The sequence below is a fragment of the Conger conger genome, chromosome 17 (genome assembly GCF_963514075.1).
Source record: "Conger conger chromosome 17, fConCon1.1, whole genome shotgun sequence".
NCBI lineage: Eukaryota > Metazoa > Chordata > Actinopteri > Anguilliformes > Congridae > Conger > Conger conger.
In genome coordinates this window covers 2,500,648-2,523,468 of record NC_083776.1, presented here as the reverse complement: position 1 = coordinate 2,523,468, position 22,821 = coordinate 2,500,648, and the positions used below count along the sequence as shown (strand labels likewise).

Here is a 22,821-nt window from a genome sequence, read left to right as displayed (position 1 = left end):
CAAATTTGATTTGAAATGAAACGGTGAATATGAGGTTAAATTGCAGAACGTTTTTTTTTTTTTTTTTTTTGGTTCTGCCGACTGCAGTGACAACTGCAGTGATGTGACCCTCCGTTCACAGGCCTGCGTGAACACACAACTATGACTTCCTGTCGGGCTTCTGAACACAGGAACACGGCTCCTCACACGGAAAAGGCTTTGATAAAGGCTCTTCCCGTCATTGCCCTGGTACACACGCCACAGCTCCCGCTCGACGCCACACCGGCACCACCTCCTCCGCCCGGCTCGCCATCACGAAGCCTGGCCAGACCACAATTAAATCAAAATGTACTCTTCCCAAAGGACATGATGAAAAATGCAGTCACTTTTATTTAGCATCATGATTACACACCACGCTTTCACCGTTTCCTTTGTTTTGTTTTTTTTTCTTCTCCTTTCCCCTCTCCACCCCCCCCCCCGAGAAGTACTCCGCTCCGATAAACCGACAAACAATTAACCGCGTCCCTCTGGAGAACTCAAACGAGCTTAAATGTCACTTTTTTTTTTTTAATTAGCTGGGCTTCCGGGTTGAGAGGCCATTCGGGTCGTGCACCGTGAGCAGTAACAAAACCACGGGCGTAGGAGATTAAAACGGCACAATCCACACACACACACACACACAAACGAAAAGAAAATCAGTGATTCCCACAGCCTGACCAAAGTCGGGGGAGGGGGGGGTTGGGGCGGTTTTGTGTAGTTTTTCTGAATGTGTGAGTATAGTGGTATAATCCAATGTGGGGGGCGTGGGGGTATAGTGGTACAATCCAATTTGTTTGACAGACTTCCTCGCAGACACAGAACAGCATCTTGGTCAGAACACAGGGCAACTGTAACTCAACTGGGATACAGCCACTAAAATATTAAAACAAACAGCACAGCTCAATGTACTATTGTAGATGGCATTTCACCACTGGCTTTCAAAATATTTAATATCTAGAGTCCGAAAAAAAAACAAACAAAAAAAAACATTCCTTACGAAATCTTTCCAAAAAAGCATTGAGAATGTTTTGCCGTCTGAACAGTAGAAAGACAAACATCTTTTTAATTAACAATCCAAAATATGTGCGGGTCAAAGCTGCAATCCAATTCTCATAGCACAAAACACCTTCAACGCAAATCAAGTCGTAGGACACCAGCCAAACGTAGGAGCCAAAATGGTGTCTCTCGGCTGCAGTTGTGTGATAGATACAGAGCCCAAGACAAACACAGTGAACATGAATTCTGGCAGCTTTCTTCCTGCATTTAAATTGGCACGTATCGCTGTTCCCTGCTAAAACAGTAATTACATACCTTTGACCAGCTAGATTTAAATGACATCTTAAGGTCCGAGAGAGCGGTTTCTGAAAATTAATCCCAGGAAAAGTGTGTAGGGTTGTACCTACCAAGCGTATCATTTCAACAGCCCTTATGAGGGAGGTCTATCGGTTTGGGCAGCACATCCAAACTACATACTTCACCTATTTTTTATTTTTATTTCTTTTTTTAAAATATATTTCTCAGAGTAACCCTAGGTGCCTTGAAATAAATCTGCTGGTAAATAAGGAAGACTTTCGATTGATGTTTTGATGTTTACCAAAAAAAGAAAAAAGAAAAAAAAAAGAAAAACCATTACGGTAACAGGCAGTAAATAATGCACTTTGCTAACATTCTGAATTTTCTTAAGTGCACTTTCACACGCATGACAACAACACATCAATCTCTTTTACTCCTCGGGACTCCTGCAGGGGCGAAAAAATATATTTTTTCTTTTTTTTTTTTTTCGTACAGAAGTCCTCTCTATCCCTTTTGCAACCATGAACTGTAAAAGGCCCAAACATGGCCGGGCGCGTGGCGGCTGTGTGTGTGTGTGTGTGTGCGTGTGTGTGCGTGTGGCGGCTGTGTGTGTGTGTGTGTGCGTGTGTGTGCGTGTGGCGGCTGTGTGTGTGTGTGTGTGCGTGTGTGTGCGTGTGGCGGCTGTGTGTGTGTGTGTGTGCGTGTGTGCGTGTGTGTGCGCGTGTGTGCGTGTGTGTATGTGTGTGTGTGTGTGTGTGTGTGTGTGCGTGTGCGTGGCGGCTGTGTGTGTGTGTGTGTGTGTGAGACCGTGGGTCGGGGGCAGGAGCGAGCGATGGCGAAGGGGCTAAGGGGCTCTGTGAATTCTCAGTGTTACGGACATCCCTCCCGTTACTCAATGGCTCTATGGGAGATCAGACAGCAGCATTTTCTCAAACACGGTGGGTCCTAGTCACCTGGAGCAGAGCGACCCGCCTGGAGAACCACCCTGCGTGGGCGTGACAGAGCTGGAGACCACAAGGTTACATTTTTCTCCACCCGATTTCCATTCCGCTTTTCTTTTTCTTTTTTTCTTTTTTTTTTTTACAAATACTGTTTTTTCCCTCCCCCTCCCGTCGTCCCCCTCTCCCACCCCCACAAGAAAAAGATGTTCGAGTAGCCTTTCAACAGACATGGAAAAGAACTGATCTGATTTAACCCGTGAAATAAATAATAGAGAAAAAAATCTTTCTGTACAGACAAGGAAGGACCGGGGGGATGGGGTGGGGGGGGGGGGAAATGCAACAAAGTCACAAGAGAAGGGACCCCAAAAAAAAAAAAAAAAAAAAAATAATAATAATAAGTGTTTGATCGGTGGGTGGTTTCTCTGTGGTTCCGGCTCGGCCCGACTGGAGCTGGAACGCAGCGGTGGAGACTGGGCTGACAGCGCTCTCCCGCTCAAATTCTCCCTCTCCTTCCTCGCTTGGTTGGCTTCTCTGTGTTTTTGTTTGGCGGTTTGCAGCGTGCGGCCTGGGCGCCCCGTCCCCTCACAGCATGCCGAAGCCCTTGGCGTAGGTGATGGCCTTCAGCAGCCTCTCCCGCAGCTTCTCCCGCGTGCTGTACTCCGGCAGGAGGAGCACGTTGAAGCAGGTGTGTGACGTGGGCAGCCTGCCAGGGAGGGGGGGGGGGGGGGGGGGGGGGGAGAGGGGGAGGACACGGAGAGGACATTCGCCGTTACACACCAACTCACTCACTAAACCTGCAGACACAGCGCCCCCTCCAGGACTGGAGTGAAACCTGCAGACACAGCGCCCCCTCCAGGACTGGAGTTGAACCTGCAGACACTGCGGCCCTCCAGGACTGGAGTTAAACCTGCAGACACTGCGGCCCTCCAGGACTGGAGTTAAACCTGCAGACGCTGCGGCCCTCCAGGACTGGAGTTAAACCAGCAGACACTGTGGCCCTCCAAAACTGGAGTTAAACCTGCAGACACTGCGGCCCTCCAGGACTGGAGTTAAACAAGCAGACACTGTGGCCCTCCAAAACTGGAGTTAAACCCTGCAGACACTGCTGCCCTCCAGGACTGGAGTTAAACCTGCAGACACTGTGGCCCTCCAAAACTGGAGTTAAACCCTGCAGACACTGCTGCCCTCCAGGACTGGAGTTAAACCTGCAGACACTGCGGCCCTCCAGGACTGGAGTTAAACCTGCAGACACTGCGGCCCTCCAGGACTGGAGTTAAACCTGCAAACTGGGCGTATGCTCAGTTACACACCAATTTTGCGATTTATTGGTTTCACTCTTATGTGGACAAACAGGTACCCTCATGCTAACTTCAGGCCATGTGAAAGTGCTGGCAGTAACGTGGTACAGCACGCAACAGACATTTTATTCTGCTGCCAAATCAACACAGACATTACTTCTGTACACAGTAGTTATTCAAAGGGCTGTAAGTGCCCCGGTTTGTTTCTACAAGCAGCAGGATAATAAGCAATAACAACCAATTAGCAAACAAGAGCCTCAGTGTCACACAATCATAAATAAATAATGGTTATGCGCTACTTACAGAAGCCTTCACAAATTAAACATTACGACGAGAGGGCGGCAAAACAATATAATGCATTCTATAAAATAAATGCATTAGCACAGCTATTATGTAGCGCATTTGCAGGCTAATATGATGATGCATGGCCATTATATATGATAATACTGTAATGTGGATACTGAAATTAGGCCCTCAAATCTAATTCGGGCCCAGGTTTTCTTTTCTCCCAGGTTATTGACTGAACAATTGCTACTGACTGTTCAGATTTGGTCTTGACACTTGACAACAGAGGGTGGGAAACCCGCAGTTCATGGACCTCGAGAAGTAAGAGGGATACAAACCAATCATCCTGCCATAGCACACACTACATTAACTCTAAGTGCCAAGAGTACCAAAGGGCACTCAAGTGTAACTACCGTAAAAACCCAAGAGTGCCACATTGCACTCTCGACCTTATACCTTTTCAACCAATCAAAATGGCCGCTACACTATTGTTTCGAGCCCCTATTAAAACCCTAACTAAATTTTGTCAACCAAAACCCCTTGGGATATTGAGTATCCATGAGTTGAGCCAGCCTGGCCCACCCCTCACCTGTGGACCCGCCCCTCACCTGCCCGCCCCTCACCTGCCCGGCCCGCCCCTCACCTGCCCGCCCCGCCCCTCACCTGCCCGCCCCGCCCCTCACCTGCCCGCCCCGCCCCTCACCTGTGCGACCCGCCCCTCACCTGCCCGCCCCGCCCCTCACCTGCCCGCCCCGCCCCTCACCTGCCCGCCCCGCCCCGCCCCTGCCCGCCCCGCCCCTCACCTGTCTGTGTCGGGGCCGTTCTTTGCGATGATCATCTTCAGTTTGCCCAGCCCCCCCACGGGAGCTCGGTCCGTGCCGGTGGTGAACTGCAGAAACAGCCTCTTCTGCTCCTCCCCAAACGAGTGCACCGTCTCCCAGAAGTCCCTGAGCGCGCAAGAAGACCAGCACCACCACCATCATCATCATCATCATCAACCTCATCATCATCAACCTCATCATCATCATCCTCATCAACCTCATCATCAACCTCATCATCATCATCATCATCATCATCATTAACCTCATCATTAACCTCATCATCATCCTCATCATCATCCTCATCATCATCATCAACATCATCAATCTCATCATCATCAACCTCATCAACCTCATCATCCTCATCATCATCCTCATCATCATCCTCATCATCATCCTCATCATCATCCTCATCATCATCCTCCTCATCATCATCATCATCAACCTCATCATCATCAACCTAATCATCATCAACCTCATCATCATCAACCTCATCAACCTCATCATCAATCTCATCATAATCATCAATATCAATCTCATCATCATCAATATCAACCTCATCATCATCATCATCATCATCATCATTAACCTCATCATCATCCTCATCAACCTCATCAACCTCATCAACCTCATCAACCTCATCAACCTCATCAACCTCATCATCATCCTTTTTCCTACACACGGTCTTTTCAACATAGTTTGCCCGGGCTGTTACCACTCATCATTACTTTAACCTTTCATTCTGTCCCATAGATTGTATTAAAACAACAATAATAAATATTGCTTCATACATTATAAGCAACCAATGGCTATTATTATTGGTGTACAACAACTCGATTGATCTACGAGCTAGCGGACAGTGAGTATTAAAGGTACAATAGGTAATTTTGGACTTCGAATAGTCAAGAGAGGAACTGCAGCAACAGACACCCTCAAACCACAACACTGCTTATCACTCCCCCTTCTCTGTGAACGTGCTGACGTTGAACAATGGTCTTGTAAGGAGTTTTTAAACACAAAAATCTCACCTATTGCACATTTAAAGATCACACTGACCTCTGTGACCTCTGCGGCAGCCACAGTGCAGGGGATTTACTAAAAGAGCAATCAGTAATAAAGAGAAAGTAGCGCCAGCCCTTCACTGCCAAAAAAGTGCCGCTTTGATGTTCAGGGCATTCTGCAAATCGTTTGGTGCTTGTGATAATTTGGCTTAATTCAGGCCCTCCTTTCCCGGAATCGTTAATCAAAGTTAAGTACACAGATTCACTTGCGTGTACCAATTCTCTGGGCTTGTGGCGGGGAGGCAAAAATGGATATAACTGGGTGATGTTAAAGAAAAAAAGGTCAAGCCACAACTAAGCAGCAGCCCCTAAGATGTACTTCCTGCCTTAACGTGTTGTAGACAGAGTACTATTCTCAAAGAAAAAGCCTACCATAATCAAAAAAGGGTTGAACGGGGGGGTTCAGATTTGGTCTTGGTTTTTGGGGGGGGGTTCAGATTTGGTCTTGGAACTTTTTGGAATTATTTTGTATTTACTGTTTTTCTTCTTTGTGAAAAGCGCTACACAAATAAAATGTATTTAATAAAAAAAAATCTAGTGACTCTCCGCTTTATCAATGGCACTGCACGTGCAAACTGGTGAAATGCCCTTACCTGATGATGCGGGAGTCTCTGTTGTAGCCTCCGTCGTATTCTGTCGTTTCTTCAAGTGCCTGAAAATCTAGATTCTGGGTTTGGGAGAAAACAAGCAAGCGTTTAAAATAAGAAGGGGGGGGGGGGGGGTTCAACACGTGAAAAATGCTGAAAGTGCCCAACGTTTCTGCGGGGTTCTCTTACCCTGCTTCCACAGATAAGTAGTTCAATTTCCTCCGGGCGAAATAAATACTTTAAAGGCGACTCGTTTGTGACCATGTGAAAACCTCTTCTGAAGGCCTTAAACTGCTTCTCCACGCTCTTATTCAGCATGTAGTCTGCATACTGAGCCACAAACTCCTAAAAGGCAGAAACAGAATGAGTACAGTGCAGTCGGTAGCGTTTGGACAGCAACACATTTTTTGCTGTTTTCGCTCTGTACTCCAGCAAACAAACAGTTGAAATAAAATCACCGTGACTACAGTGCAGAGTTTTAGCTTTAATTTGAGGGTTTTTAAATCCACACTGGGTGAACAGTGTAGGAATTCTACCCGTTGTTGTCACTGCTGATGACAGCAGCCCGATGAATGACAAAGCATACAGAAACATCTTGTCTGCTCAGATCCAAGAAAATGCATCAAAACTGATTGGTCAATGCTTCATCAGGCAGCAGGGCAATGATCCAAAACGTACAACCATTCTTTCTGGCCCGAAAATGGAATGTTCTTGCCTGGCCAAGTCAATCACCAGACACCAATCCAACTGAGCATGCATTTCACTTGCTGAAGACCAGACTGAAGGGAAATAGCCCCTAAAATAAGCAGGAGCTGAAGAGGGCTGCAGTCCAGGCCTGGCACAGCATCACCGGGGAAGATACCCAGCGTCTGGTGGTCTGACTGACAGTGAAAATACAGACGGACTGCACCGTATTTACAGCCATCATTAAAAACATCCTCGTCAGCAGAACAAATCTATATTTTTGTTCCTCCCTGTGCTCTTATTAAATTCAACCCGAGACAGTCGACAACGTATTTTTAAAAAAAAATGCAGGGTTTACAGCCCATCCTGATGGGAGGGTTCTGTTCGTACACTCTGCCCACCGACGGGCTTCCGCTCCGGCCCACGGGAACGAGATTCTTTTAACCAAATAACTTCCTCATTTCACACAGTTATCACTCCCAAACTGAGGCTGTGTGACAAAGCGATATAATTAGAAAACATGGGCCAAACTGTAAACCGCCACTCAAAAGACCGGAGGGACTTAAAACCCCAACCCCGCAGTGCAAGAGACACGGGGGGGAGGGGGAGACACGGGGGGGGGGGGGGAAGACACAGAAGGAGCGCTCACCTTCCTGTTCTCGTTGGTGACAGGAATCTTGTCGCCGTTTTTCCCGCAGGTCGTACATGAGGGGGTTTCCGAACAGGTCGGTCTGGGAGATCTGAAAGCTGATCATCATGTCCTCCTCCACACTGCCCTCGTACTCCAGGAGCTCCTTCAGACTCTGGAGAAGGACCTGCAGAGGACCCAACGAGTTCAACTCGCCTTACACATTTTCCTTACACAGACAACCACTCCATTTTACAAAACCAAAAAACAAAAACAAAAAAAAAAAGGTTTCAGATTTTTTCCCCCATTTTCTCCCAATTTTGGTGGCCAATTGTACCCAGTTCATTTTCAATCGCCCATGTATTGCATTGTGGAAACACTGCTACAACTCTTTCTGGAGGTCAGGAGCTGACAGGAAGAAGACAATAACGCAAATAACCACACATCACAACAGCGGTATACAGAAGAGCATCTCCGAACACACACAACGCACCAAAGTGGATAGGCTACAGCAGCAGAAGATTCAACGATAAATCTAATGAATACCGAATAAAGCGCTCCCGTGAGTGTAGTTTAGTGCACAAATTCACGGACAACGTTGGAAAAGTACCGGATGAGAGTCCGCAAGGTCGCGGAAGGTCCCCTTCTTGCCCATCAGCTTGCGGTACACCACCATGGGAAAGTGCACGTCCAGGATGCAGTTGTTATAAATAGCCAGGCCCAGGACGATGCCGATGAGGGTGAACTGGCCCTCGGTCTCGAACGACGACGGGTTGAACCAAAACAGCTTAGTGGCTTCGTCGTACGTGAACATTCCTGCAAAACGGGCGACAAGAGAAACGGGCGAATGCGGTTCAGAGAGCCCCAAGAATAATCAGAAGGCAGACAGCTTCCGCTCCCCAACCACCGCTCTTGAACTTTATTATTTGACCTTTATTTAACCAGGTTAGTGTCCCTGAGATTAGAAATCTCTCTTTCAAGAATGACCCAAGTCCAATAAAGCAGAGACCAATAAAATAAAAATGGGTGTTTTTAACTCTGAACTTAAAAAGGGCAGCTGACTGATGAATAACAAATGACTAATGTGATTGATATTTTCATGGTTATAGGCGGCCTGTAGCGTAGTGGTTAAGGTACATGACTGGGACGCGCAAGGACGGTGGTTCTAATCCCAGTGTAGCCATAATAAGATCCGCACAGCTGTTGGGCCCTTGAGCAAGGCCCTTAACCCTGCATTGCTCCAGGGGAGGATTGTCTCCTGCTTAGTCTAATCAACTGTACGTCGCGCTCTGGATGGTCTGCCAAATGCCAATAATGTAATGTAATATAACGTAATGGTTCTTACCAATGTCAGGGTTGAAGATTTCCTCCACAACGAGCTGAAAGAACTCTTTGGAAACCCCTCCTTCATCGACGCCCTGCTCCCCCTCAAACTCCACATACAGCTGCTTCTTCAGGTCCGCAGGGTTCTCCATGGCGATCATCTCCAACTGAGAAAGGGCAACAAAATCAGTAATTACCCTGCACCGAACCACAAACTAACCCGACAAACCTCACGGCTACAACAGGGCAACACAGAGTCAGTAATTACCCGGCACTGAACCACAAACTAGCTAACACAACAAACCTCACGGCTACAACAGGGCAACACAGAATCAGAAATTACCCTGCACCGAACCACAAACTAACCCAACAAACCTAACCCACTACAACAGGGCAACACAGAATCAGTAATTACCCTGCACCGAACCACAAACTAACCGAACAAACCTAACCCACTACAACAGGGCAACACAGAATCAGTAATTACCCTGCACCGAACCACAAACTAACCGAACAAACCTAACCCGTGACAACAGGGCAACACAGAATCAGTAATTACCCTGCACCGAACCACAAACTAACCCAACAAACCTAACCCGTGACAACAGGGCAACACAGAATCAGAAATTACCCTGCACCGAACCACAAACTAACCCAACAAACCTAACCCGTGACAACAGGGCAACACAGAATCAGTAATTACCCTGCACTCAACCAGACACAAGCTCAACTTCACCAGCAGGAGCTAATTCAGCCTTTGCCTGTGTTTGGACATGTCCTGGCCCCCAGAGCTAGATGATTCTGCAGTTCTTAATATATGTAAATTTACAGAAAATGAAATGGTGGCTAGTTGGATGAGGAGTTGGAAGGAGTGAACACTGTCAATCTCCAGGACCGTGGGCCAGATTGACAGCGAGTTTCCAACGAGTCCCGAGACGAACGCAAATGTTCTCCATCTCTGTGAAGTCCATCTGGATAGGTGCATGACTGTAAGGTCATATTGTCACGGGCACGACTGCCAGCCAGGTACATGCTAGCCAGTGTCGCTTGCTTTGAAGCGCCTCTATTAGGTGGAGCAATATCTAAAATTACCGGTAACAGACTGTGTCACTATATTTAAGCAGAACTGCAATAAAACTGGACAGTGATTCCCCCTGAAGGGTTAACGTGTTTTTATTTCCGTTACATTTTATTTTTTACAGGTTATATAAAATATGTTCTGTCCTATTCCAAGTCGCTGGTAATCTTCAGTCCGATCAGAGCTAGCCAAGCAGTGGCGTGAGTCAGGCACCAATAAATCACAGGACTGGGCCCGTTTTCAAACCAGGCCTTGAGAGAGAAACCAAAAGGGAGTACGTAGCCGGATAGTGGAAAGTTTTCCTTTTCTACCTAATGAGGTGGGCGACCTTGGTACTGATACGCGCACTTGCACAACCCCTCTTAGAGGGTTTAAAGGATCTCGGTAAATAATGTTGTTTCAGTGCGGCGTTGAGACTCTGTGGGTAGCGGCACTCTTTCGGCAGAAACAAGACTCTTGTAATTGGATCAGGTGTGAAGTGTTTTCCTCACTGGAGTACCTCTCTATTACAAGTTGATGGTAATGTTGCCTTCTTAACCGACACCCTAGAACACACGGTACTGGGCAAGCGTTTTAGGCACATATTAAAAATCCGTACAGCGAAGATGTCTTCAAAAAAAGATATAAAGAGCAGTGAACGTTTATAAACTAAATCAAAGCAATACTTGTTGTGACCACCCCTTCGCCTTTAAAAACTGCATCAGTTCTCTTAGGTACACTGTCCTGCAGGTAAATAGAAAAATCTGTTAGGATGTTCCAAGCATACGGGAGAACTTGCCACAGTTCATCTGCAGATTTCTCACTTGCTTCTGGCTCTTCAGGCAATTCCTCAATCATGTTTTTATCTGAAAAGTGGTCTAGTACTTCAGTTACTTTACTTCATAATGAATTGAGCTAACCATGGTCTCACGTTATAAATTAGTAACAAATGTACTGAATAGAATATAATGTGTATAAATATTGGTGTGTATAAAGTATAAATAAAGCTTGTGCATGAAATCACATGCCCCTACTTCACCCGATTAAAAAAACCCCCCAAAAAAACGGTTATTCAAACTGAGCACAATGCATTTACATTTGCATTCTCATATAAACTTATAAGTTCTTAAAACAAACAAGCAAATGACTTCCAAATTAGTCATGTTATTAACATATGGATTAAAACACCACCAGAATATCATGTATATGTGCATATACATGATAGAACCACAAAAAGTAATGATTTTTTGTACACGCCTTCCACCCCTAACATTATGACAAGAAAGCTGCATCAGTCTAACTGTTTAATCTAAAACAGCTCAAGGGTATGGCTTCTCCAAGGACACTCCCAACAGCTTGTACAGAAAAAAGCCCTGGCAATAAACACAGGTAACAGAATAATAGTGCAGAAGACAACCTGCAACTCTACAGCTGTCAGCAGCAAACAGCAACACAGTCATCTTTCATTCACAATGCCCATGGAATCCAGATTCAAATTCTAACTGAAAAAACTGTCAAAAAACGAATTGTGAAACATGTGTACCAAGTCAAACTGGTCATGTGACTTGCACTAGTGATTACGGTTTCATCTCCAGAAGCAATCGCCAAAGTCCACGGCATTTTGCAGGCAAAAAAAGCTACTATGATGTCCATGACAGCGCTTGCCCAAATAATATTAAAGCGAATAAAATAAAAGCAATACAAACAGCTTACTGTGACAAACAGCTTAAAGAAAACAGCTATCAAAATCAAAACCATAAATGTGGCGCACAGAAATTAACAAAAGGTAGGACAGATAATAACTGCAGGGCATAGTTATTTTAGTAACACTGATAATTCAGCAATCTCAGAAAAGCGATCCAGTCCACTGTGAGTCACACACCCTGGAAGTGGTTATGGAAAATGTTCACGCTCGGGACATGAATACAAACTAGCTAGGCACCATATATTATCAGCTACGGCCATGACAAAATGCTGCAGAGCTGGAACAAGCCTCACGGCCTAGTGTTTCCCCAACACAGAGGCGCCACTGCTAAAATTCTGGCACGGCTGCTGAAATCTAACTTTATTTTTTTTAAAGCTATGTGTTTGCTTAGAGGCAAATGGGTCTGCTGGCTCAGAATAACTTTGAGGAAACAAATGAGCAATGTGAACATTGCAAAACATTTTCTCCTCAACACAACTATCGGGAGAACAATAATCTTTTGCCATACTGCTCATATTGTGGCGCGAAACTCATGTACACAAGCTTTTACTTTCGCTTTCACGTCAGCTTGTAAAATGTATGTCTTCAGTCCTTTCAGTCGTTTCAAGGGGTGATATGGCAGTCTGTTAAGGTGTTGTTCACTACCCCAACTCATCGATACCAAACTGTAAATGCATAACTGACATGAACATCAGGCAAATTAAAAAATCTACTGTGGGCTGAATCAGCTGTAAGAAAGTTCCAAGAATCAGGCGTGTGCACACACTGGCAAGCATAAGTGCATGTGTGCGCGTGTGTGTGTGTGTGTGCGTATAAACCAGGGGTCGGCAACCCTGGTCCTGGAGAGCCGCAGGGTGTGCTGGCTTTCGTTGTTGCTTGGCATTAATTGATCAATGAAAGCCGTTGATTACACAGTTAACTCACCTCACCTGGTTTCTTGGGTCTGAGTCGCTTGCTTATTTTAAGGTGGAGACGAAAGCCAGCACACCCTGCGGCTCTCCGGGACCAGGGTTGCCGACCCCTAGTATAAACACACGGCGTTGCGCCATAAACTGGAGAAACCCTTGCAAAACCCACGTGGTTGGACAAAACGATTTCCAGTGGCAACACTGCTTCCAGTTAACCGGCCTCTACTTCCCACCGCAGGGTCGAGTGTCGTCAAGGAAACGGGCGGGGGGCGTGACTCACCCTGACCAGAGCGTCGTCGATGATGTGGTCGCGGCGCACCTTGAGGCGCAGGTAGGGGTTGAGCTGCTGGCCCTGCACCAGGCTGTACAGCACGGTGATGCGGCGCTCGCTGTACATGCGGATGCGGTTGTCGTAGTACAGGCCCAGGTTCTTGGTGACGGCGTTGAGGATGAAGGGGCACGTCATGAAGGAGAACTTGTTCTCCGCCTCCACCTTGAAGAAGGTGTAGTCCTTGTCCATCTCCAGCACGTCGTTCAGCGGCTCGTTGACGAACTCCTCGAAGGGGACGAGCGGCCGGCGGCAGTCCGTGGTCTTGGCGCCCAGCTCGGTCTCCAGCGGGTCGACGCGCGGCCCCTTCTTGTTCCTCCGCTCGTCGCCGAGCAGCTCCTGCAGCGTCAGCTCGCTGGACTCCGCCACGGGCTCGTCGTCCTCGTCCTCGTCCTGCGGCGGGTCCAGCTCGCCGCCCAGCACGTTGGCGTAGTAGACCACCTTCAGGCACCGCGTGGCGGCCACCACCGCGTCGTCGTCGTTCACCAGGTTGCGGCTGCCGAACTCGTTGCTGATCACCTTGTAGGTGATGAGCTGCTGGAAGGTCTCGGTCATGCGGCGGAGCTGCGCGGCGGTGTAGCGCGCCCACAGGCGCGTCAGCTTGGCCAGGGCGGGGAGCGGCAGCTTGCTCATGGCCTTGCAGAACAGCGGCAGCGCGACCTCCAGGTACTCGGGGCTGTGCAGGTTGCTGTTCTCCATCACGATGACGAACAGGTTCAGGTAGTTGGGGTCGCGCGAGTACACGTTGTGGTAGGCGAGGTCGCACTCCACGTTGGGCGACAGGTACACCAGCGCGTTGAGGAAGGCCGCCTCCACCTTCTCGTTGGACAGCAGCTTCTCGTAGACCCGGCGCACCGCCTCCACGTCCACCGACACCTCGTCGGGCCCCAGCTTTTGGACGTTGTTGTCCCCCGGCGTGCCGCCGTCGCCCGTCCTGGAGGAGGACGCCTCAGAGTCCTCCTCCATGGCCGCGGCGGAGCAGGCGGCGTTCTCCTTCTCGTCCTCGTCCTTGTCCTCGTCCTTGGCCTGGAGGGACTTCAGCTCCTCCTTGGTGTGCTGCTTGGCCTTGCGGAAGCTCTGGACCAGGCCCTCGGAGCTGGAGAAGACGCGCCCGATGACGCGGATCAGGGGCGAGTAGTCCTCCTTCTCCGAGCAGGAGTCCAGGATCTCGTACACCTTCTCCTCCGTCAGGAAACTCAAGTCTGGCAAAAAAAACAACACAACACAAAGTTTAAGAGAAATGATAACGTGAGGGAAATATATAAGAAGGCCACTGCCCTAACTAGCAAGATAGTAGTTATGCCAATAGGGTTGCTATAAAAGATATATACAAAATTAAAAATAAATACATTTCCTGTTATTAATCTTTATTTATGCAGGCCAGGTTGAGTGAGCATGCATGCTCTTTTGCAGCAATGCCCTGGGAATACTCCCCACCCCATGTAGCCAAACCTGCATGTCACTGGATTGGATTATGGATTAGACGATATTCTTAGGACACCCTAATGTCCACTGAACATTTAAATGTCCACTGAACATTTGCGACAAGAATTAACCTCCACCCAAGCAATACCACAATATAAATTTAGTCTTAAACTAAGATTAAACCAGCCGTATGGCAGCAGGAAAGTCCCCATAGTTCACTGAACATTCCCCTGCTGAGTCTATCATTCGGCAGTACTGAAACGGTTCCAAATCTGCTTTATTTCCTCCTACAGCTTAGCTGCCAAATTTCCGACCACACACACACACACACACACACACACACACACACACACACACACACACACACACACACACACACACACACACACACACACACACACACACACACACACACACACACACACACACACACACACACACGACTGCCAGCGCAGGTACGCAGCACTGCAACTGTGAACATGACTCACGGGCGATATATACATCACCCCCACTGGAGGTAGAGTGCAAAGCACAGCCAATACATTTTTATTAGAGAGCCGTTGAATCACAGGTTCGAAAAAAGAGACCCAAAGCAGGCTGCTTAACAAAATCAGCAACATGGCTGCATCATTTCAAATTATTAAGCACAACCTGCTTCGTGTACATATCTCTTGCTGTGTGCCAGTGACTGTCGATCTTGTTGTGTCAAAAGTATCCATCCATCCTGGCCATATCTAACCCGTTTATTCCTAGTCGTGTGTGTGTGTGTGTGTGTGTGTGTGTGTGTGTGTGTGTGTGTGTGTGTGTGGGGTGGTTTCAGCCTATCCCAGCATGCACTGGGCGAGAGGCAGGAATATACCCTGGATAGGTCACCAATCCATTGCAGGGCAGGGTCATAAATATGAAAGGTTTAAAAGAACACTAAATGCAACCTGCGATATTTGACTTGACAAACCCACATTAATACCCACCAAAAGAAAGCAAAGCCCTGGAGTCAAAATCATGAATTAACTTTATGGCTGCTATGGTCTACTACATACCACTACTTGGTAAACGGTAAATGGTTGGCATTAATATAGTGCCTTTATCCAAAGCGCTGTACAATTGATGATTCTCATTCACCCATTCATACACACACTCACACACACCAACGGCGGTTGGCTGCCATGCAAGGCACCAACCAGCTCATCAGGAGCATTTTGGGGGTTAGGTGTCTTGCTCAGGGACACTTTGACACACCCAGGGTGGAATCGAACCGGCAACCCTCCGACTGCCAGACGGCCGCTCTTACCGCCTGAGCCAATGTTGGCCCCCTAAGTCCATCATCGCACACACTGAAGGTAATGTGGAGGTAAAGGTTACACCACTGATGGCGTACCATGACTCAATAACCATCAATTCAGCCTTCTTGACTATTCAATAAGCTTTCAGGCAACGAACGCAAAACCCGAATGTGCTGTGCGAGGATCGGGAAAGTACAGCACGTTCCGGGGGAACCCCACCTCTGAAGTCGTCTCTGGCGGGGTGCGGGGCCTTGCGGTTCATCTTCCGGTCGCTGCAGGCGGAGTTGTGGCGCGGTCCCTTGGCGCTGTTCCCTAGGTAAGCGGCGCTGGCTCCTTTCTTGGAGGGATGGGGATCACAGAGTTTGGTGTTAACCTTGTACAGCTCGAGGGCCTTGACGGCGGCCGCATTGTTATCCATGCGACGGAACCCGGGCCAGGAAGCACAGCACTCATTCGTGCAGGACTGACTTCCGCAGCCTTCGGTTAACTGGTGGTAGTAGCGTTCTATTAGATGCTTTGCAGCAGCTCGCTTCCTGGGGCAGACATTCAAACAGGAAGCACAGGGATTAGTAGGGCCCACCGGGGCAGGCGGCCCAATCCACCGTCAACTTCATTGCTTCCCCGCTTTGTGGAGGGGAAAAATGGAGGGCGGGCAGTACACAACATATCGACAACATTCACTTCAACTGAGCATACAGTGCACACGGTCGGGCCAAAGCCCACAACGGGCAGACTCACGGCGCCATAGATTTCTCTCGCAGACTGCAGAGAAATATTATGTAGCCGAAGCTGTCAACAAACCACAAATAAAACAGGTAATTGGCAACATGTAAAGAGGCTGATCTTCTGATCTTGGTTCCAAGGCCGGGCAAGATCTCTCTAAAGTTGCAGAGACAAGGGGGTCTTTCGCCTCAAAGACAGACCAAGTCCATGATTATGACCGTCAAGGATGATTTATTTACATTAATTTTATGCTGGCCAAAGCAAGAATGACAACACTGCCCTTTCTTTTACAAATCACAATGAAAACTTGTTCATGTCTTTCGTGATAAAAAAAAGTTTAATATAATACATTCACCCCAAATCAATGAAAAAAAGAAAAACATAGCTAAAACACATTTATGCTTTATAGTCAAGCAAACATGTGAAGAACAGAATTAACCAATATTATAGTTTCCATTGTACATCTTATACTCTTGGCTTTGCTAGTTGAAGACGTGAAGCTAAATTTTATTTCAAAGAATGACGAAAACCAGCATTGCCCAATTTACCAACCAATAGGCGATCGAGACAAAAATGATCACACATTCAATGCACATTGAAATTCTAACCAACGTATGGTTCATTTCTTATTTTTATGACAATTTTGTATTTATAACGCTTTTGTTTTGTGAACAGATTTATTAATAAATGAAGCAATGAAGTTATTACAAAGCAACTCTGACAGGAAGCCGGTGGAACATTAGTAGAGCATTAAGTTAAAGGTTAGCACAACGGGAATGACGTTTCCATGCTTTCAGCCCGTGCGTTAAAAAAATGGCCCTTGTCCATCAGGTTCTTCTGATGGAAACTGATGCTGCAATTACCATTCCATTAGCCTGAGGAAACGTTGACTACAGTACTTCTACAGCAATGCGTTCAACTGTTTTAACCTTACATCGGATGGGATAGCATACTGACATTTACACAAAATGACATTTAAAATCTGAACCACTGATAATGGCAACATTCCAGGAGCCTCCCCGCCTAAACATTTTATTTTTGCACGTATGCCGTATGACCGTAAAATATGATTCACACAGTGCTTGCAAATGCACTATAACAATAATTCTGAGAACTTTCTCCTGCGAAGCTCTTAGATGCCGACGCTGTCTATCCAGAGCTGATCAGGAGGCGAGACTGATCCCATTGACTCCTCGCCGGGATCAATAGCCCAGCGATCGACTGATCGAAGCCGGAGGCGGCTGCAGTAACAGGGTCGGTGATGACCGCGAGAGAGCAGCGCCATAGAGTGCTAATACCGCGAGCAACGATTCCGCCCTGCAGACCAACAGATCGCCAGCGGTCGTTCGGTTCCTCCGGCCGCCAAACACAAAAACGGCTGCGATTTTATATCCTGCTAGCCAAACACAAAAACGCCTGATTTTATATCCTGCTAGCCGAACACAAAAACACCTGTGATTTTATATCCTCCTAGCCAAACACAAAAACGACAGATTTTATATCCTGCTAGCCAAACACAAAAACAACTGATTATATATTCTGCTAGCTAAACACAAAAACACTTGTCATTTTATATTCTGCCAGCCAAACACAAACACACCTGTGATTTTATATTCCACCCACTAAATACAAAAACGCAGGCAGACAAAATGCCTGACAAGAAGAGAAGGAGATTGACCCTGGGCTGTAACATTCATCCTAGTGTCCAATTTAGATGTTTTTTTGCATTTCAAAATCCTTTTTGGAAGGTGTTTGCTGGTGGTCCCAGGCAGCATCAGTCAGAAGGGTTTGGCCCCTGGCACAGGTTGGGTGCCACAGCCAAAACAACCCGGAGTGGCCCAAGCCACTGGCACAAAGAAGCGCAAACATATTTAAATAAAATTGAGAAAAAAGGATTCACAAAGAACCCATTTCCAGCAGAGGGAAAGCATTTTTTTTTTTTTTTTTTTTTTTGAAGCCATTTTTGACGATCAAGAAGCCCACTGTAGCATGGAGTTTTATATTACTTGGTTCCAAAGAGATTCATGAACTTCTTTTATAGTTCCCCAATTCTGAAAACATTTTCCTGAAAACCGGGAATCCATTTTTTCCAGTCGTTTACTGTCATACAGCAACAGCAGCGAATGAAAACGAAAGCATGGAGTATTTCAAAAGGCACATTGATGAGGCCAGTAAGGACACATGAATGGAGACACGTTTACTAATCACCAATGACACCTAGCAAGACGTGTTTGGGAACCATCAAGTTGATATAACTAAATATGAAATGACAAAATCAAATGCATCGTGCAATAGAAAGAGGTTCACCCAGTCTAACTCAATTTTTAATAATTGTAAATCATTTTAAAGGCTTTAATTACAATTTGAGACACTCTTATAACTTATTCACGTGTCAGTTTTACCAGCAGAACACACAAGCAACCCGGGCAGAAACTCAGTATCTTTCTCGGACAGCGCTCCCTGCTTTATAGTAAAGCAAGCTAGCGGAGATTTTGTAATACAAATAATTTGTTGACACGACATTTTTACTTCTTAAGTTTACATCTGTGCAAACCCACTTCCTCTGGGAGAGGAGCCAGGATCGACCAATGCGGACAGCCAAATATTGGTTATAAATATCGGCTCCAGAATTGTTCGCACTTTGAGGGGTTTCATAACTATTGAGAGTTATATTTCCCAAGCACAGATAAGCACACAGTATCAAACTATTCCATTTGGTAAGTAAGAAACATGACACAAACATGAGTTTATCAGTATATCGCTGGAATGTGCATCGCAGTAGGAGACCGACAGTTTTCAGATGTTAAGATGGCAAATGCACGTGAAGGAATGTGACAAGGTGTCGCAAAAACAAGGGCCAACGGCGTTCACTCACATTCGGCCTGCTTGAGGGTTTTCGCCGTCAGACTCCTCTAGTGATCTGCAAAACGAGAGAAAGCAGTCGGAACACCGATTACTGAGGAGGGAGTGCACAGGCAAACAGTTATGATTACCTATTTTGCTGACGCTTTTATCCAAAGCAACTTACAGTTGATAAGACTGACTAAGCAGGGGACAATCTCCCCAGGAGCAATGTGGGGTTAAGGGCCCAATAGCTGTGGAGATTTTATTGTGGCTACACTGGGGGCTTGAACCACCAACATCCCACGGTCTCACTCATGCACCTTAGCCACTAGACTACAGGCTGCCCTCCTAACAACAAAATGCCAGGGGTGCATATAGAATAAGCAGACTTTCATATATAATTATAAATGTCATGATATGTCATAAGCACAGGTCATGAAATTAAAATAATTTACAATGTTTCATTCATGCAAACAATACTGCTGGCCTGCTTTCAATCATGAGATGACAGACAGGGGAGTTTGTTGAAGATCTAGTTCACGACAGTGGAAATGCAAAGCTTGCGTTGGCAAAAGAATTGTAGCCCCGACTCATCTTGTTAACACTTTCCAAGTTGGTTATGAGTCTGCTGTACTTCTGGTTGCAGGAATGTGGCATAACCACACTTTCAGATATGAAAGTAGCAATCTGCTTACTGAGCAAACACTCTTAGAACACCAGACTGAAATGGAAGAAATGTTTCAAGTGGCATTTCACAGTCCATGAGGAACCGCCTGCAGCCAATTAAAATGAATAATGCAAAATCTCCTGGTATACAACCTTGAGAGCAACTAACATTGGGCTGATTCTGGATAACTCTTCACGGGATCTCTAGAAAAGTACTCCCGTGAACTATTGGCAGCAAAAAGTGAGTGTGCTCAGTTTGTGTTTTGCTTAATACATTCTGTCCTGAACAAAATAAGCGCACAGTGAAATAGTTTGATTCAACACCCTGATGTGTATCGCATGTCTGTGTGGCCTTGGTGTGAAAGTGCCCTAAAATTCAATAGAATAAAACATTTTATCACCGGGGACTTCACTGCATTTGAAGAATACAGAACACTTGCAATTTCCCTTTTGACACAAAATGCTATGAACTTCTGAATTCAGTCTCGAGCCTAGAGTTAGCAGGACTTCAGAATGAATTATGGATGGATGCAAAATACAAAGTTAGTGCTTTCAGCACTGCACACAGAGAAATGAAAAACGCCTGACTGTGCATGGCTGCTACCTTACAAGGCCACTACCTTACAAGGCCACTACCTTACAAGGCCACCTTTAGACTGAAGGAGGTTATTGCCGTCAGGTAAGTCCCTGTCACATAGCGCAGGACATCGGGTCTACTGTACCTGCACCAGCATAAATGACAATGCTTGCGTGAATATTAAAAATGAAACTGAAAAAACAAACTAGGAAATGCAATCCTTGAATTTCTGCGTGTGACAACCAGATAAATGGATAATTACTATACCGTTATAGTTAGCGAACGTTATATGTAATCATCATTATCATTAAATCAACTGTTATTCCAAACAGCTTCGATTCGGAGAAAGCCACCTTCTTACGAAAAAATATCGCATTTTACAGTAATGTAAAAAAAAGCCACAAAAAACTGCTCTGCATCTGATATAATTAATGTTAAAGTACTTAATACCAGAAAACAACCATAACATAACAAAACACATTTTAACTTGGCTAACTTAGGTGGCTAACATTAAACATAACTAGCCAGCTACCGGTTTCCCAGTCTTCTCTACAGGTTTTTGGTAAGGCAAATCAATTTCAGTTAGAAAATTGCAGTCACATAACAAGAATACAATGCTATGTGCTATCTAACACTACAACGGAGCAAGATGCACGCTAAAGTGGAGGTCTACCCCACCAACTCGTTTTCGCAAATCATCCCTTATCAATGTCTTCGCTTGACAGGATTAGACTTCACTTAGGCGGGAAAAGCCACTTTAAATTCAAGTAAGGAAAGGCTACTCGGGTCTCCTTCAAATAGAGTGAGAATATACCATCTCGCTGAACAGCGGAGTCGGACTCGGCGAGACCGTAACGTTAAATGCCACCCAAATACTACCGGTAAACCCTCGCTAGCTGTCTTGGGTAACGTTACGCCGTGTGACTGACAGAGCCACATTGACATGCACTTTACTGCGAACAACGAAGTGATTTCCAGTCACTGGTGTAAGTTTTGGCTGATAGCTATAAGATCATGCAATTAGTTAGCCAGCAGACAACCAAGGCTGCTAAATCTAGCTTTCTACACAACAGTTCATGGGTAGCTAAATCACACTTTCTGGCCTAATGCTAGCTTGCTACGTCGCTAAATTAGCCAGCTAGCAATCTACTGCACAACTGTCAACCGAACCAAGAGAATCGTGCAGATATAAACGGCATCGCAGTAACATGGTTTTAAAGCAAAGCACGAATGACACATTTCATAGACGGTGTTTAAAACAAACAGCTGCGATACAGAATAAATGCGGACATTTTTTTTTTTTGATTGGAGACCGCTAACTTGCGAGCTAGCCGTTTGCAACCGGTAGACTCGCTGCTTTTCTGGCTCGCCTGTTTCCCTGAAATCCCCGACGCTCTCCCAAACCCCTTACCGACCTGTCTATTCCTCCTGCAGGGGTAGATTCGGCCTGTGGTGGCGCACACTCACAGTCCTGCTTCTCGGCGGAATTCATACGAGACTTTCTCTCTCAGTTGTGCGTGAGCGTGTGTATTGTGTGGGTGTACAAGTCCCTCTGAACACGAATTCACCAATACTTGTTATTGCTGCAGGTGCGGTCCGGGTTGTTTTCTTGCTTTGGCTGGGAGCTGATGTTTCATTTCGGGCCTGTTCCACTCGGTGTTTTCCATAAAATAATCTCTGCCATCTTGGTTTCAGAGGGCTTGCTGTGCAGTGCACAAGGGGACCTATCCCAGCATGCAGCGTTCCTGTGACTGACTGCCTGGTTCATAAAATCCTTCTTCCTTCTTAATACTTAGTGAGACAAATTAGCAGGGATCTGTATCGTAGAAGGACAGCTGTGGTGGAAGCATCCTTACGATGCCCAGTAATGACAGAACAAACGTGGAGGCTACATTAATAGATTGCTACTTTTCCCAAACTGACTAGCTCGGTGGCTGCCTACATGGCGATATTGCATTGCCTCCCTAAACAAGTTCGGCAACCTGGCGAGCTACCTTCATGGATTTTGCTTGTTGCCATCTAGCCTAGAGTTACTAATTACTTGCGAATTTAGGGGAAAATATAATTATGTGGAATCAGCCATTTCACGGCGACAACTCACCCCCTGCGAGTCTTGTGCTAAGATAGCCTGGCAATCTGCCAATGTTTCAAAAATGGTAAAATGATGGTAGGTGAAAGGGAATATGGGAAGTGTCGTTTTTTTCGTTAGTTATATTTATTGCAAGACATAATCAAAACATTCCCTCACTTCAAGATAACACAAACCGAATGACTGATAAACAAATCCCAGTTCTAAATGAAAATCTATTAAATGAGAATTTGAATAGCGTCAATATAGTTATCTATATATAATTCCGATGTATAATGTA

General features: G+C 46.1%; 1 protein-coding gene across 1 annotated transcript; it reads right to left on the bottom strand.

The window, feature by feature from the left end:
* Positions 1-924: 924 nt before the first annotated feature.
* On the bottom strand, positions 925-22,501 carry LOC133116515 (ubiquitin-protein ligase E3A-like). Its single transcript, XM_061226152.1, is given in 12 exon segments — positions 925-2,955; positions 4,639-4,782; positions 6,308-6,381; positions 6,491-6,646; positions 7,635-7,673; positions 7,675-7,800; positions 8,224-8,429; positions 8,959-9,103; positions 12,887-14,136; positions 15,862-16,175; positions 19,241-19,285; positions 21,868-22,501. Coding segments are annotated over 12 exon segments (2,697 nt in total). The 5' UTR covers positions 21,945-22,501; the 3' UTR covers positions 925-2,834.
* Positions 22,502-22,821: the final 320 nt, after the last annotated feature.